We start from the raw sequence: 15,112 nt of genomic DNA, 5'->3' as shown, positions 1-15,112 counted from the left end.
CGCTCGTTAAGACACTAACAGCTTACAGACGGTAGGCACAGTTATGAAGGTCACAGTTATGAAAACTTAGGACACTAGAGACGTCTTTCTACTGAAAAACACCAAAAGAAAGATGCCCAGGGTCCTTGCTAATCTGCGTGAAAGTGCCTTAGGCATGCTGCAAGGAGGCATGAGGACTGCAGATGTGGCCAGGGCAATAAATTGAAATGTTCGTACTGTGAGACGCCTAAGACAGCGCTACAGGGAGACAGTGGCAGACCGTGTGTTAGAACATCTGCACAGGATCGGTACATCTTTATGATGTGTAATGTTCACTGTTTTTCTTGTTTATTTCACTTTTGTTTATTGTCCATTTCTCTTGCTTTGGCAATTAAAAAAGTTCCCATGCCAATAAAGCCCTCAATTGAATTATGAGAGAGAGAGAGAGAGAGCAAGGAAGATACAGAAAGATGGAGGAAGAGAGAAAGAGGGTGAGAAAATGAGTAGAAACGACGAGAACGAGAAAGGAGGAGAGAACATTGTACAGAGAGGGATGGGGGAGGTGTAGTTGTACCCGTCTGAGGTCGATGACGTCCTGCAGCATGAAGCGGATCCTAGACGAGGTCTTCTTCTCCTTGATGATCTTGTCCATCTGGGCAAAGTACTGGTCCATACGGGGCTGGGGGGGGGGGTCAGAGGGACAGTCAGACTGGGGGTGGGTGGGTGTGGCCATTCAAAGGTAATTATGTCAGTGTGAGTATGTGTCTGCTCCTGTGCCTGTGTGTCCATCTAACTGTGTGTGTGTCTCTCTCTCTTCCTCTCTCTGCGTACCTTGGCTTTCTCAAAGTCCAGGTCCTTGCCGATGGTGGACAGCAGTCTACAGAGGCACTCCAGCGACTCCTCGTCGTGGTTCTTCAGCAGCTTGACGATGCAGTCGTGCATGATGGCCTCCGTCAGCATCTTCAGCTTGAACAGCTCGCCGATGAACTTGATGTTGCCCAGCGACCGGCGCCGCGCCTTGTCTTTGGCCTCCTCCAGCGTCGCCTTCAGACCAGCTTTCTCCTCCTGGGAAACGAGAGGTCCGAGGTTAGTTTGAAAATTCATCGGCGTGGTGAAACAGAATGGAAATGTATCTATTACACAGGTTGTCTATCAAACTAGTTTGTTGAATCTTGAATTACACTGCTCAAAAAAATAAAGGGAACATTAAAATAACACATCCTAGATCTGAATGAATGAAATATTCTTATTAAACACTTTTTTCTTTACATAGTTGAATGTGCCGAAAACAAAATCACACAAAAATGATCAATGGATATCAAATTTATCAACCCATGGAGGTCTGGATTTGGAGTCACACTCAAAATTAAAGTGGAAAACCACACTACAGGTTGATCCAACTTTGATGTAATGTCCTTAAAACAAGTCAAAATGAGGCTCAGTAGTGTGTGTGGCCTCCACGTGCCTCTATGACCTCCCTACAACGCCTGGGCATGCTCCTGATGAGGTGGCGGATGGTCTCCTGAGGGATCTCCTCCCAGACCTGGACTAAAGCATCCGCCAACTCCTGGACAGTCTGTGGTGCAACGTGGCGTTGGTGGATAGAGCGAGAAATGATGTCCCAGATGTGCTCAATTGGATTCAGGTCTGGGGAACGGACGGGCCAGTCCATAGCATCAATGCCTTCCTCTTGCAGGAACTGCTGACACACTCCAGCCACATGAGGTCTAGCATTGTCTTGCATTAGGAGGAACCCAGGGCCAACCGCACCAGCATATGGTCTCACAAGGGGTCTGAGGATCTCATCTCGGTACCTAATGGCAGTCAGGCTACCTCTGGCGAGCACATGGAGGGCTGTGCGGCCCCCCAAAGAAATGCCACCCCACACCATGACTGACCCACCGCCAAACCGGTCATGCTGGAGGATGTTGCAGGCAGCAGAACTTTCTCCACGGCGTCTCCAGACGCTGTCACGTCTGTCACATGTGCTCAGTGTGAACCTGCTTTCATCTGTGAAGAGCACAGGGCGTCAGTGGCGAATTTGCCAATCTTGGTGTTCTCTGGCAAATGCCAAACGTCCTGCACGGTGTTGGGCTGTAAGCACAACCCCCACCTGTGGACGTCGGGCCCTCATACCACCCTCATGGAGTCTGTTTCTGACCGTTTGAGCAGACACATGCACATTTGTGGCCTGCTGGAGGTCATTTTGCAGGGCTCTGGCAGTAGTGCTCCTTGCACAAAGGCGGAGGTAGCGGTCCTGCTGCTGGGTTGTTGCCCTCCTACGGTCTCCTCCATGTCTCCTGATGTACTGGCCTGTCTCCTGGTAGCGCCTCCATGCTCTGGACACTACGCTGACAGACAACGCAAACGTTCTTGCCACAGCTCGCATTGATGTGCCATCCTGGATGAGCTGCACTACCTGAGCCACTTGTGTGGGTTGTAGACTCCGTCTCATGCTACCACTAGAGTGAAAGCACCGCCAGCATTCAAAAGTGACCAAAACATCAGCCAGGAAGCATAGGAACTGAGAGGTGGTCTGTGGTCACCACCTGCAGAACCACTCCTTTATTGGGGGTGTCTTGCTAATTGCCTATAATTTCCACCGGTTGTCTATTCCATTTGCACAACAGCATGTGAAATGTATTGTCAATCAGTGTTGCTTCCTAAGTGGACAGTTTGATTTCACAGAAGTGTGATTGACTTGGAGTTACATTGTGTTGTTTAAGTGTTCCCTTTATTTTTTTGAGCAGTGTATAAAAAAGAATGGCAGCATCTATTTTCAATATTACACATCGAACACCCCCCCCAAAAAAGCCACTTCCCTTATCCCACTAGCATGGATTTTTCTGATAAATACTTTGAGGAAAAATGTACTTGAAATGCTTGTGATGTGTTCTCACCTAGCCATCTTAAGAAGAATGCATGTATGTCGCGTTTGCTAAATGACTAAATTGTCATGTGAAATGAATCCTCCCCTACCTCTTTGGCAGCCTCCATCTCCTTCTGTTTGGCCTCAAAGATGACGTCATCATCCTGGTCCTTCTCAAACTCTTTCTGACAGCGGTTGAGCAGCAGCTTGCGGAAGTTTACAGTCACTCCCGGCTTGTCTGTGGTGGGCACTTTCAACTAGAAAGAGCCAATGAAAGGAAACAAGGAGAAATACTAGTTTACTTCAAGGTCTGTTTGGTTTTATGTCCAGTAGGACGAAGACAGAATCACAGGAAAGGAGAAAGCTTGTCCTCAGCTCCTTGAGTTATTCAATTTCATCAATAGACTGCAGTGGTCCAAACACAAGGCTCAACGTAGAGAGAGAAAGGAAATAAAAAGACTAACATGGACCGCCCAAACACTTCACTCACCCCCATAAGGCAGCGGCACATGTTTGCGTAGGCCACAGAGAAGTTGGGCTCGGAGATGGCCTTCTCAAAGATCAGGTCGATCACTCCCTTCAGCCGCTCCTCCGTATCGATGGACAGCTCTGTGACCTGTTTCATCAGTTGCTGGAACATCTGAGGGGTCAGCTTGTTGAGGATGGAGCGGACCCTCTTGAACAGCTCCTGGGTCTTGGCCTGCTCGGGGTCGTCGCTCTCCTCATCCTCGGGGGCGGCGCCTCGGCCCCGGGTCACAGCCTTCTTCACTGTGGGCTTCCAGGCCTTCTCCGCCTTGTTGAGCTCCACTTCGCCACCTAGCGATGAGGAGATTGTGATGATCTTGCGGGGCTCCTTGCGCTGGCCCTGCTGGGAGCGCCGTGGTCCGGGGGGCTGGGGAAGAGGAGAGATAGATTGGAAGGAGAGAGAGGGGTAGGGAGAAAGAGGGAAGAGGGAGATGAGGTCTATGAACTCTAGAAACACACCGGGCTGTCAATCATACACTACCAGAGCACAGTTTTAGACAGAAACAAGGTAGAGAGCAGGGCCAGTTCCACTCAATGGAAGTCTTCGAACACCATTCAATTCAATGGTAATCTTTAAATGCTCACAATAAATCATTGGTTGATGATCAAATCAAATCACTTGTTTTAGAAAAACGTGACAAAAAGGGTACATCCATTGATATCTCCAATCTCCTGAAGTGTGAACTAATTCACTACTTCCCACAAATCTAATAGCATTAGATTGGTAGAGGCATGGGCTAGTGGGAGTTTCCACCATATTTCTTACACCAGTAATTTCCTTTCAAATCAGTGAACATGGATGGAAGGATAGAGAGACATTTGGAGAGTGACGTACTATGTACTCTGAACTGTGACTAATGCTTTCCAAGAGACACTGACACCAACAGCCCACATACTTAACAAATACTGACGAACACACACTGAAAACACATAGAACCAACATAAATAAATAGAACACTATAATGGGCATCCTATTAACATGACCAAACAATCGTCCATCTTGGTCCTGAATTATAGGATCTCTATACACTGACCATAGAGTTAGAGGACATGAGTCCTCTATCTAACTATGCAGACACACACCCAACACACTGCCATACTCACTCCCATGTGGTCCCTTCCAGGGCCCCGTGGTCCCCCTCCCCCAGAGGACTGTCTACCCAGGTTACCCATGAAGGCGGGGGTGAAGTCTGGCCCGGCGTTCATGTTGCGACCCGGCTCTGCTGGGCGCATGGGGGTCTTATTCGCCTACACAGAGAAAGAGAGAATTAAGTACCTATGATTTTGACATTGGATTGACATTGAACTTAACATCGGGACAGAGATACTAGAAAAGCACATGATTGAGACATGGGAGGTGTTAAAATCCACATAAAAACAAAACTAGAATTTGCACTAGAGCATAATCCCTTTAATTTCATAACACTTAATATAATAACACCTTTAACTGGGTGCCTATAAAATCCCCATACTCTATCAGAAAATGAATTAATTAATTTGATGGTATAGTTTACCTTATCTAGCACAACATCGGTGATGAGAGGCAGGCCCTCAGGCTTGTTCATGCTGGCACTAATGAACTGGCAACCCAGCAGGAACTCCCTGTCGTACCTCTTCTTCTCCTCTGGGTCGATAGGCTTCCATTGCTCTGTTGGGAGGAAAGGGTGGAGGAGTGGGAGAGTTTGAATTGACCACGAAGGACTCTTTATACTGCTTAGCTGTTGTTGTAACACACCCAACCCACCAATCAGACTACTCCTGAAGAGACATGTATTTCATTAGGGATAACGCTGGCCATACACATGAGTAATGGGGGTCTTTGACAGTAGCTAGGTCTCCATTCAATTTGTGATATATTTTCATGCGAATATTATAATATCCGCCTTAACAAAATGTCAATTTTCCTTCCAGAGGTTTGTTTTCATCAAAACGGAATGGCAAATAAAAGGCTGTGCTTGATGACATAGTGCACATAAAAACAACTTTTTCGCTAAAGTACTCATGTACCGAATAAAAAAACAAGTTCAATGCGTTTCCATTGCATTTTCCAGTCTATCGATGGTTTTGTCAAAAAAAACTGTTTGGGCAAACTTGCCCAATCTGGTTTTTGCGCATGCACTCTAGACTTGAGGTTGACCGATTAATAGGCATGGGAGATTAATTAGGGCCGATTTCAAGTTTTCATAACAATCGGTAATTGTTATGGACGGCGATTACGTTGCAATCCATTGCAATACAATCGCCGTCCAAACGATTACATTGCAATCCATGAGGAAACTGCGAGGCAGGCTGACCACCTGTTACGCGAGTGCAGCATCAAAAGGACCTTGTGGCTGCAATGAGCCAAGGTAAATTGCTAGCTAGCACTTATCTTATAAAAAACAATCAATCTTCACATAATCACTAGTTAACTACACATGGTTGATGACATTACTAGGTTAACTAGCTTGTCCATATAATCAATGCCTGTTCATTTATCATCGAATCACAGCTTACTTTGCCAAACGGGTGATGATTTAAAAAGCACATTCGCGAAAAAAAGCACATTCGTTGCACAAATGTACCTAACCATAAACATCAACGCCTTTCTTAAAAACAATACACAGAAGTATATTTTTTAAAACCTGCATATTTAGTTAAAAGAAATGGATGTTAGCAGGCAATATTAACTAGGGAAATTGTGTCACTTTTCTTGTGTTCAGTGCAAGCAGAGTCAGGGTATATATGCAGCAGTTTGGGCCGCCTGGCTCGTTGTGAACTGTGTGAAGACCATTTGTGAAGACCAAGAAATGGTCTTCACACAGTTCACAACGAGCCAGGCGGCCCAAACTGTTGCCAACCGTTCGATAAATTACGGAGTGGGTCCGTATTTCACTGAAAGTATCAACGTTTTGTTTTTCAAAATGATAGTTTACGGATTTGACCATATTAATGACCAAAGGCTCATATTTCTGTGTTTATTATATTATAATTAAGTCTATGATTTTATATTTGATAGAGCAGTCTTAGCAGGCTCATAAGCATTCATTCAAACTTTACTGCGTTTGCCAGCAGCTCTTCGCAATGCTTGATCACAGCGCTTTTTATGACTTCAAGCCTATCAACTCCTGAGATTAGGCTGGCAATACTAAATTGCCTATAAGAACATCCAATACAAATGGACAAGAGAGAAATAGTCGACGTCAAAATTCCTATAATAACTACAACCTAAAACTTCTTAACTGGGAATATTGAAGAACTGGAAATATTGAACCACCAGCTTTCATATGTTCTCATGTTCTGAGCAAGGAACTTAAACATTAGCTCTCTTACATGGCACATATTGCAATTTTACTTTCTTCTCCAACACTTTGTTTTTGCATTATTTCAACCAAATTGAACATGTTTCATTATTTATTTGAGGCTAAATAAATTTTATTTATGTATTATATTAAGTTAAAATAAAAGTGTTCATTGTTCATTCAGTATTGTTGTAATTGTCATTCTTACAAATATATATAACATTTAAAAACCTGATTTATTTTTATTTTTAATTGGCAGATTTAATTGCTATCGGCTTTTTTTGGTCCTCCAATAAAATCGGTATCGCCGTTAAAAAAAATCATAACCGGTCGACTACTCTAGACAACAGTTCGCTAATAAAGTGGACAGGTTAGGTTATATGATGAGATTGATTAATTAGCAGCGATCATCATGTTACAAGACCCTCAATATTTATTGGAAAGGCGCATCAAGCTAATCACTGTGCACTTTCACCACCCTGTGAAGTTCATCATAACTTATTTCATCTGTAGCCCTTTAAACTGTGCATGCTTTTTCAAGTCATAGAGGAAGGACCACACAACATAAAATAACAATACAATTTGCAGTCTCACGATGCTACCACAAATCCCACAAGAAATCGTTTCCGCCGCAATTTGTTGCATAATTGATTTTACCGACAAAAATATCCCACTATGTGGAACGAACCTATTGTCTGTCGACATTTTGGTAATTGTACCGACACTTCCTTTTTCCATCACAGCTGTTGTGATTTATTTTTATACGGTATGACTTGACTCACATAAAATCCGTGGATGGAAATGTGGTTATAGAAACAGACAGCTTATTGCACACTTCAACGATGAGACATTTCATATGACAGGAAAAATGAGGACACCTCTCACAAAGAATCAATCAACGAATATTAGATATTCATTGAGTCCGATACAGATCCTTGACTGATATCTTCAGTCATTTCTAAGGGACCACCAACCTCCTTTGTACTGGTACTTGAGGTCGCCCGGTTTGAGCGGGGGTGTGTCTGCGTTCTGCTTGTCCTCCTTCTCTTCCCACGTCTCGTCTGGCGCGTCGGCGGGCGGCAAGGAGGTCGGGGCCACAGGGCTGGGCTCCGCCGGTGAAGACGAGGGCTCGGTGGCAGGTGCCGCCTCCTCCTGTACAGACGAGAGGGGGGAGACGGGACAAGAAGATTGAAGGGTAAGAGAGTAGAAGGAAGTTGAGACACTATATGCTGACCTCAAGTCAGTTTCGTGGTTAAGGTTAGGCGATTTGGGGTGAGTAACCAGTGGTTTTCCACAAGTACATGGAGTAGCCAGCCTAATAGAAAAAAAGTAGCCAGCCAGGCTCCCCTGGGCTGTTGACATTTTTGCAGAAGAAGATTTATTTTGGTGGCCTCTGGTACATTCTAATGCCTTGATTCCATCCAAAATACACAGTGTTGAGTGTGTATTTTGTTGAGTACTTGACTGGGTTTACCTCCCAGATTGGAAAAATTTGTTGTGGTATTGTGCTTACAGTTTAAGTTACTGTAAATGTCTAAATTCAGTGTATTGTTAGTCATTTTGGATATTGTCTAGAACTATATGACCTTAAACCTGCCTCCTCTTGAGATTAAAGTAATTTTGTTTGTTCTTTAAATTAATGTATTTTATTAAAAACAGAAAGAAGTGGCCAAATTATCTTTAAAATGATTTAAGGTACAATTTTAAATCAAACAAATTGTGTGATTGGCACTTCTTCCAGTGACTAAATGGGTCTAGAATAAAAACAGAACAGATGCTCAATTAAGAGAGGGAACGACAATTCAATAACTAAAATAATTTCAACAAGTGTATGCAACTCAATTGCAGAATGTCATTTATTTATTTTTAAACAGTTGTTTAGCAACTGACCCACAGTCTTCAAGCTTCCTTACGAGGCATTATCTCAGCTATCTGCAATATAGGTATGATTGAAAAATAAAGCAGGTATCTATATGGTATTCACCATCTTCATTGAATGTTTTCATCATTTATCTGCAAATAATTGCCAAAAAACACTACCAGTATGCAAATTAGGGAGCCAAATGAACGACTCTTACACCGATGCGATAGTGATTGGCTTGTCATTAGCCTAACGTCACTGTCTGGCAAGTCCTGATGGACTTCATATTGAAAATACAAATGAGATCTTTAGTTTACGATGCCATGGACATAACACACTGAGTGTACAAAACATTAAGAACACCTTCCTAATATTGAGTTGCACCCCATTTTGCGCTCAGAACAGCCTCAATTCGTCAGGGCATGGACTCTGCAAGGTGTCGAAAGCGTTCCACGTGGATGCTGGCCCATGTTCTCCAATGCTTGCTACAGTTGACATGTTGACTGGATATCCTTTGGGTGGTGGGCCATTCTTGATAAACAGTGGAAACTTAAGCGTGAAAAATCCAGCAGTGTTGCACTTCATGACACACTCAAACCGGTGCGCCTTGCACCCACTACCATACCACATTCAAAAGGCTTGTTGGTCTTACCTATTCACCCTCAAAGGCACACACACACAATCCATGTCTCAAAGGCTTAAAAATCCTTCTTTTACCCATCTCCCTCCCTTCATCTACACTGATTGAACTGGTTTTAACAAGTGACATCAATAAGGGATCATAGCTTTCACCTGGATTCACCTGGTCAGTCTGTCATGGAAAGAGCAGGTGTTCCTAATGTTTTGTACACAGTGTAACTATGTTGTATGATTCATGAATGGCAAAGATATGAGATGGACTATATTCAGTCAGTTCGACACCTTTAATAAAACTAGTCAAGCTTATTATTAAATCAAAGCACAGTCAATAGCCCATGCCCCACCACCCCGTGGCTGCATTTGAAACAAGCAAAAGATAAATGAATGTGCCAGTAAACAATAGGTTAAGTGGATTTTGACCCATTGTTACCACACTATAATGGGATGTGCAAATTCAAATCAGAGACGAAGGAGCATCATGCCCTCTCCCTCTAAATAAATTTGACTGCAATCACAGCACACACACACACAGGTACCGAGAGGCAGGACAGGCAGCAGACTGTTGATAGGTTTGGTTTTTGAGCTTTAACTATTATTAATGACTAATTATGAAAAAAGAGACATGAGAGGTGCCATAATGAAGCTTGGGAGAGGCTGGGCGCAGGGAAAACTATCACGTGGCAGTACTGATAAGGGCAAGAACCGTTTAAGGCCCAGATCACTCAGCTCCCAGCCTAGCAATAAGGATGCAATGTGTAGCGATGAGGAGACTCCACCCAAGGTGGGGTATGTATACTAACACGGGTAAAACCATGTTTTTGTCTAATGCAGCGGTATTGACCCTCTGGGCAGAGTCTGTAAAAAGTCTGTAAATCGTCGGTTTAGCCGACAGCCGGCGCTAGTGGAAAACAAGTCCTCTATTCCTTCTATTCTTAAGATACAAGTTTTAATTAGCAAATTGGTCGGTTAATGAAGAAAACTTGCTGGGAAGTGAAATGCTTGTCTCGACAGACATACCAGGACTCCAGGCACAAAGACCAACGATGCCATATGCCGAGTTGCTCCTGCACTGACTGATGAACAGTAGGCTTAGGCGATATACCGGGGTATTTGGAAATAGCCACGGGATGGTTTTTCAATACCTTTGAAATGTATTTTAAGTTCATTATTTATTTTGAGTTCAATAAGTTGTTATATTTGTAGCTACTTAAGTAATTACCTGCAGCCAACTTGTGCAATACTTTAGGACATTGGCGTTCTTCATTTCACCTGTTAGATTACTTTACATCTACATCATTGCATCTTACCTTATAGTTCCCCAGAACAGTTGAGCCAGTCACTTGTTGTGCATCTTACCTTAGTTCCCCAGAACAGTTGAACCAGTCACTTGTTGTGCATCTTACCTTAGTTCCCCAGAACAGTTGAGCCAGTCACTTGTTGTGCATCTTACCTTAGTTCCCCAGAACAGTAGTAACAGGTGAGTTCAGCTATGAATTTTGTTTAACTTGCTAGTTATCTAAGTGGTTGAATTATATAAGGAGATGGGCCTCATATCGTGTAGCTTTCCGCCGTGTTTGAGAAGTCAAAGCGCTTTGGATGAGTTCTGTACAGCGGCCACTGCTATCTTGATTTCCTACCATTTGTTCTCCTCACCGTTCTTGGCCCGGTCTGCTCCTACCCCTCTTCTCTGAGCAGAACAGGCAGGACCATTGCCCTAGCAACTCCAGACTCCACACAGACACAGCGTGTACACATGCTGCTCCAGAGCCAGTACAGTACTTCCTTCAGACAAGCAAGCATTAAAAGGTTTATTTGCAGAGTCTCTCGTTTACATTAGCTTGGAAACGTCCAAACTCGGTAGCTCCTACCCATATACAGATGATTCAGAAAGTATTCAGACCTTCACTTTATCCACATTACAGCAATATTCTAAAATTGATTAAAATTATTTCCCCCCTAATCAAACACACCATAACAACAAAGCAAAAACAGATTTTTGAAATGTTGGCAAATTTATTAAATAAAAACTGAAATATCACATTTACATAAGTATTCAGACCCTTTACTGTGTCTGTGCCAGTTTTCGCTTTGTCATTATGGGGTAGTGTGTAGATTGATGATTATTTTTTTAAATTCTATACATTTTAGTATAAGGCTGTAACATAACATGTGGAAAAAGTGAAGGGGTCTGAATACTTTCCGAATGCACTGTATGTATAACTTTATGAGCAGGATTGCTTACCTTTGCAATTCGTTTATTTTCATTTGTGCTCATTAGTCTCCCGGGTGGCGCAGTGGTCTAGGGCACTGCATCGCAGTGCTAGCTGCGCCACCAGAGTCTCTGGGTTCGCGCCCAGGCTCTGTCGCAGCCGGCCGCAACCGGGAGATCCGTGGGGCGACGCACAATTGGCATAGCGTCGTCCGGGTTAGGGAGGGTTTGGCCGGTAGGGAGGGTTTGGCCGGTAGGGATATCCTTGTCTCAGTATGTAAAAATGTATGCACTCTACTGTAAGTCGCTCTGGATAAGAGCGTCTGCTAAATGACTAAAATGTAAATGTAAATTAGAGGCTTCTAGCTAAATATGCTATGTAAATTCGCTATTACTTGTTCTAATTTTGTTAGCATTCTGGTCATAGACGCCCAACTGGCTTTTTTGTGTTTTTGGGCGACCCCTTGTGTACTATACCGGTAAAAGCATAAATCCCGGGATGAGAGCAGAACTGTATGACGATATTGGAATTTGGATACCACCCAACCCCAATGAACAGTCCAACCGAAGTAGAGGCTGGCTGCAGATACCATGCAGTGAAAACTTGTAAGATTGTTACTCACAGCAAGTTTACTACTGGTGCACCTTGAAAAGTGGTCAAGGACAACTGTTTAGGATAGTTTGACTTTATAAGGCTGCTCTATTCTATGCACGCACACAGACACACACCTCTTTGAAGGCATCCAGCATGTCTCCGATGGCTTCCTTCTTGTTCAGCTCCTTCATGTTCCTCTTCTTCTTTGGCACAGACACAGCAGCTAGAAGAGAGAAGACAGGAATGTTATATTAAATTTGTTACATCAACCTGAAGAGCCACCACCAAGAACCCCTGGGTGCCAAGGGTCAAACCTGAAGCCACACCACCAAGAACCCCTGTGTGCCACGGGTCAAACCTGAAGCCCCACCACCAAGAACCCCTGGGTGCCAAAGGTCAAACCTGAAGCCACACCACCAAGAACCCCTGGGTGTCAAGGGTCAAACCTGAAGCCCCACCACCAAGAACCCCTGGGTGTCAAGGGTCAAACCTGAAGCCCCACCACCAAGAACCCCTGGGTGCCAAAGGTCAAACCTGAAGCCACACCACCAAGAACCCCTGGGTGCCAAGGGTCAAACCTGAAGCCACACCACCAAGAACCCCTGGGTGCCAAGGGTCAAACCTGAAGCCACACCACCAAGAACCCCTGGGTGCCTTAGTCACACCAAAACCTTGGTGCACATATTACAGTTTTTCCTTACCAAGTGACCTGACAGGTAAAAATCATTCCCGCTCACCTTGCATAGACGAGTCCTCTGAAGGGCTGCTGGACAAGGGCACTAGGGATGCATCCTCCTCTTTCTGCTCCTCCTCTTTCCGCTCCTCCTCTTCTTCTTTCTTCTCCTCCTCCTGCTCTACGGCAGCAGCAGCAGAGTTAGCAGTTTCCTGAGGTGGGGGAGTGGCAGGCTCTGTGATTGCCGTTGCAATGCGCTCTAGTGCAGCCACGGGGGCGTCTACCTCGTCGGGGTCCTCCTGGGGGAGGCCGTTGGACAGGGGCAGCTGCTCCACCTTCTTTTGGGCCACGGCAGGCTCTGCCTCCGGGACAGAGGGAGTGACGGCATGAGCAGGGGCAGAAACGGGCTCGGTCATGGCTTTCTGTTTAGGCGCTGACGGCAACACCACGCTCTCAGTTTTAGTGGCCGCTTCCACAGCCGCCACCAACTTCAAGGATGGGGCGAAATCGTCGCCCGTTGCCATGGCGACGGGGGTCAGAGGTCGTGGAGCGGGTTCAGTGTCTTCTTTAATGACCACAACAGCCACTACTACCTCTGGATTGATGGTAATTGCCGGCTCATTCTTGACCTCTTCTACCTTCTCCTCCACCACTACTTCCTCCGCTGCCTGAGCAAGAGGCTTCTCCACAGATGCTGGTGCATCCAGAGGCTCTACCTGTGTGGAAGGACCTTCGGGGGTCACTGCCTTCACCGCGGGGGTCATACCAGCGCCCACTGCGTGGCTGGCCTGAGCCATGGTGGTGGCAGGGGGTGGAGTCTGTACCTCTGCAAGGGGAGGGGAGGTAGAAGCTGTCAGGGGGGAGGAGGCAGGGGCCTGGTCTTCCCTTTGTGGGATGGGCACCTCGGGCCTCATCCCCGCCACAGGGGCATCTGATTCGCTGACGACCTGTTCGGTAAGCGGGGCAACCTGGCCATCGGTTTCCTGTTTGGCCTCCAGTGGGACAGCTGCAGTGGCAGGCTCTGGAGTTGACAACACTGGAGGCAGGGTTTCGGCGGCCGTCACTGTGCAAACCGCAAGTTCCGCGATTTCATCTGCAACAAAGAAGGAAATCAGTTTGGAACTTTTTTGGACCTTTAATGTACTGCAATCAATCACTGACGATCAAGTTAGTTATTTATGCTGGCAAAATGTGGCTATATAAACATTGTAGTAACACAAGACTTGAGAGGAGGCTCACCTGTTCTCGTCACGATGGTGACAGGTTCAGTAAATTCTCCGTTGGTCTGAGCAGGACCTTCTTCCTCTGTGGAGGAGGACTAGGGGCCGAAAACGGGAAGCAACATCAAAAGTAGCATTGCAAAAATATACTTGATACAAAATACTATGTTTCTTTCAAATGCTATCCTATTGCCTGGTTGATCAAAACCAGACAAGTTGAGAGTCGGAGAGAACACACAAAAACCATAAAAATAAACACTGAATGGAACATCTGGCTTCCATTCCAAACTTCCTGGTTTCCTCTATGACATCATCGCTGTGGAATCATCTCAAAGCCACATGATTCCAAACTTGCATTGTGAGCTCATCACTGGGAATGATTCCAATGAGGAGGAGAAATCAGGGGATGTATTAAGTGATGTGAAATACTTAACGTTAAATGTATTCAACTAGGAAGTATAGAGCTGATAGACTCCCTGTTCTATCTGACGGACAATCATCTGTTTCATATGATACATTTATGCTTTTTCTTTGATTGATATCCTCATATGATAAATACCAAACTAAGTCTCAAGATGTGAACAGCAAGAAATCTAATTATTGGACAACAATGTTTATCAGTGCATTCTGTAACGTTACATGCTCTAGTGAGTTGTGATGCGTACCTGTGAAGGGGGGGTGGGGGTGGAGGTGGCCCTTCCCCCGGACATTATCTCCTCTGTGATATCACGGCCCCCCTGGTTGGGGTCTCGTATTCTGATCTAGGAGGGGTAGGAACAGGGGGGGCGCAGGATGAGGTTAAACAGTCTATACTGTAGTTCTAGAAATACATTTATAGAATTAAGACAATCACATCGCCCCCAAGCAGTCATTTTTCAGGACCCGGTCTTTCAAAGATAATTTGTAAAAATCCAAATAACTTCAACAATTTTCATTGTAAAGGGTTTAAACACTGTTTCCCATGCATGTTCAATGAACCATAAACAATTAATGAACATGCACCTGTGGAACGGTCGTTAAAACACTAACAGCTTACAGACGGTAGACAATTAAGGTCACAGTTATTTAAAAAAAACTTAGGACACTAAAGAGGCCTATCTACTGACTCTGAAAAACACCAAAAGAAAGATGCCCAGGGTCCCTGCTCATCTGCGTGAACGTGCCTTAGGCATGCTGCAAGGAGGCATGAGGACTGCAGATTTGGCCAGGGCAATAAATTGCAATGTGCGTACTGTGAGACGCCTAAGACAGCGCTACAGGG

General features: G+C 44.9%; 1 protein-coding gene across 15 annotated transcripts in view; it reads right to left on the bottom strand.

Annotated features, from left to right (window-relative positions):
• Positions 1 to 15,112, bottom strand: part of LOC139560337 (eukaryotic translation initiation factor 4 gamma 1-like) — a 67,222-nt gene that overhangs the window by 28,479 nt on the left and 23,631 nt on the right. For all 15 annotated transcript variants that reach the window (XM_071377008.1, XM_071377011.1, XM_071377001.1 and 12 more), the window contains 11 exons: positions 14,517 to 14,612; positions 13,871 to 13,949; positions 12,696 to 13,724; positions 12,093 to 12,181; positions 7,629 to 7,806; positions 4,888 to 5,021; positions 4,478 to 4,621; positions 3,339 to 3,740; positions 2,959 to 3,105; positions 811 to 1,044; positions 554 to 658 (listed from right to left, as the gene is read on the bottom strand). In XM_071377008.1, the coding sequence (XP_071233109.1) occupies positions 554 to 658; positions 811 to 1,044; positions 2,959 to 3,105; positions 3,339 to 3,740; positions 4,478 to 4,621; positions 4,888 to 5,021; positions 7,629 to 7,806; positions 12,093 to 12,181; positions 12,696 to 13,724; positions 13,871 to 13,949; positions 14,517 to 14,612 (2,637 nt within the window). The remainder of the gene's footprint in view (positions 1 to 553; positions 659 to 810; positions 1,045 to 2,958; positions 3,106 to 3,338; positions 3,741 to 4,477; positions 4,622 to 4,887; positions 5,022 to 7,628; positions 7,807 to 12,092; positions 12,182 to 12,695; positions 13,725 to 13,870; positions 13,950 to 14,516; positions 14,613 to 15,112) is intronic.

Source organism: Salvelinus alpinus, chromosome 30, assembly GCF_045679555.1.
Source record: "Salvelinus alpinus chromosome 30, SLU_Salpinus.1, whole genome shotgun sequence".
Lineage (NCBI taxonomy): Eukaryota > Metazoa > Chordata > Actinopteri > Salmoniformes > Salmonidae > Salvelinus > Salvelinus alpinus.
This window is presented reverse-complemented; position numbering and strand designations above follow the sequence as displayed.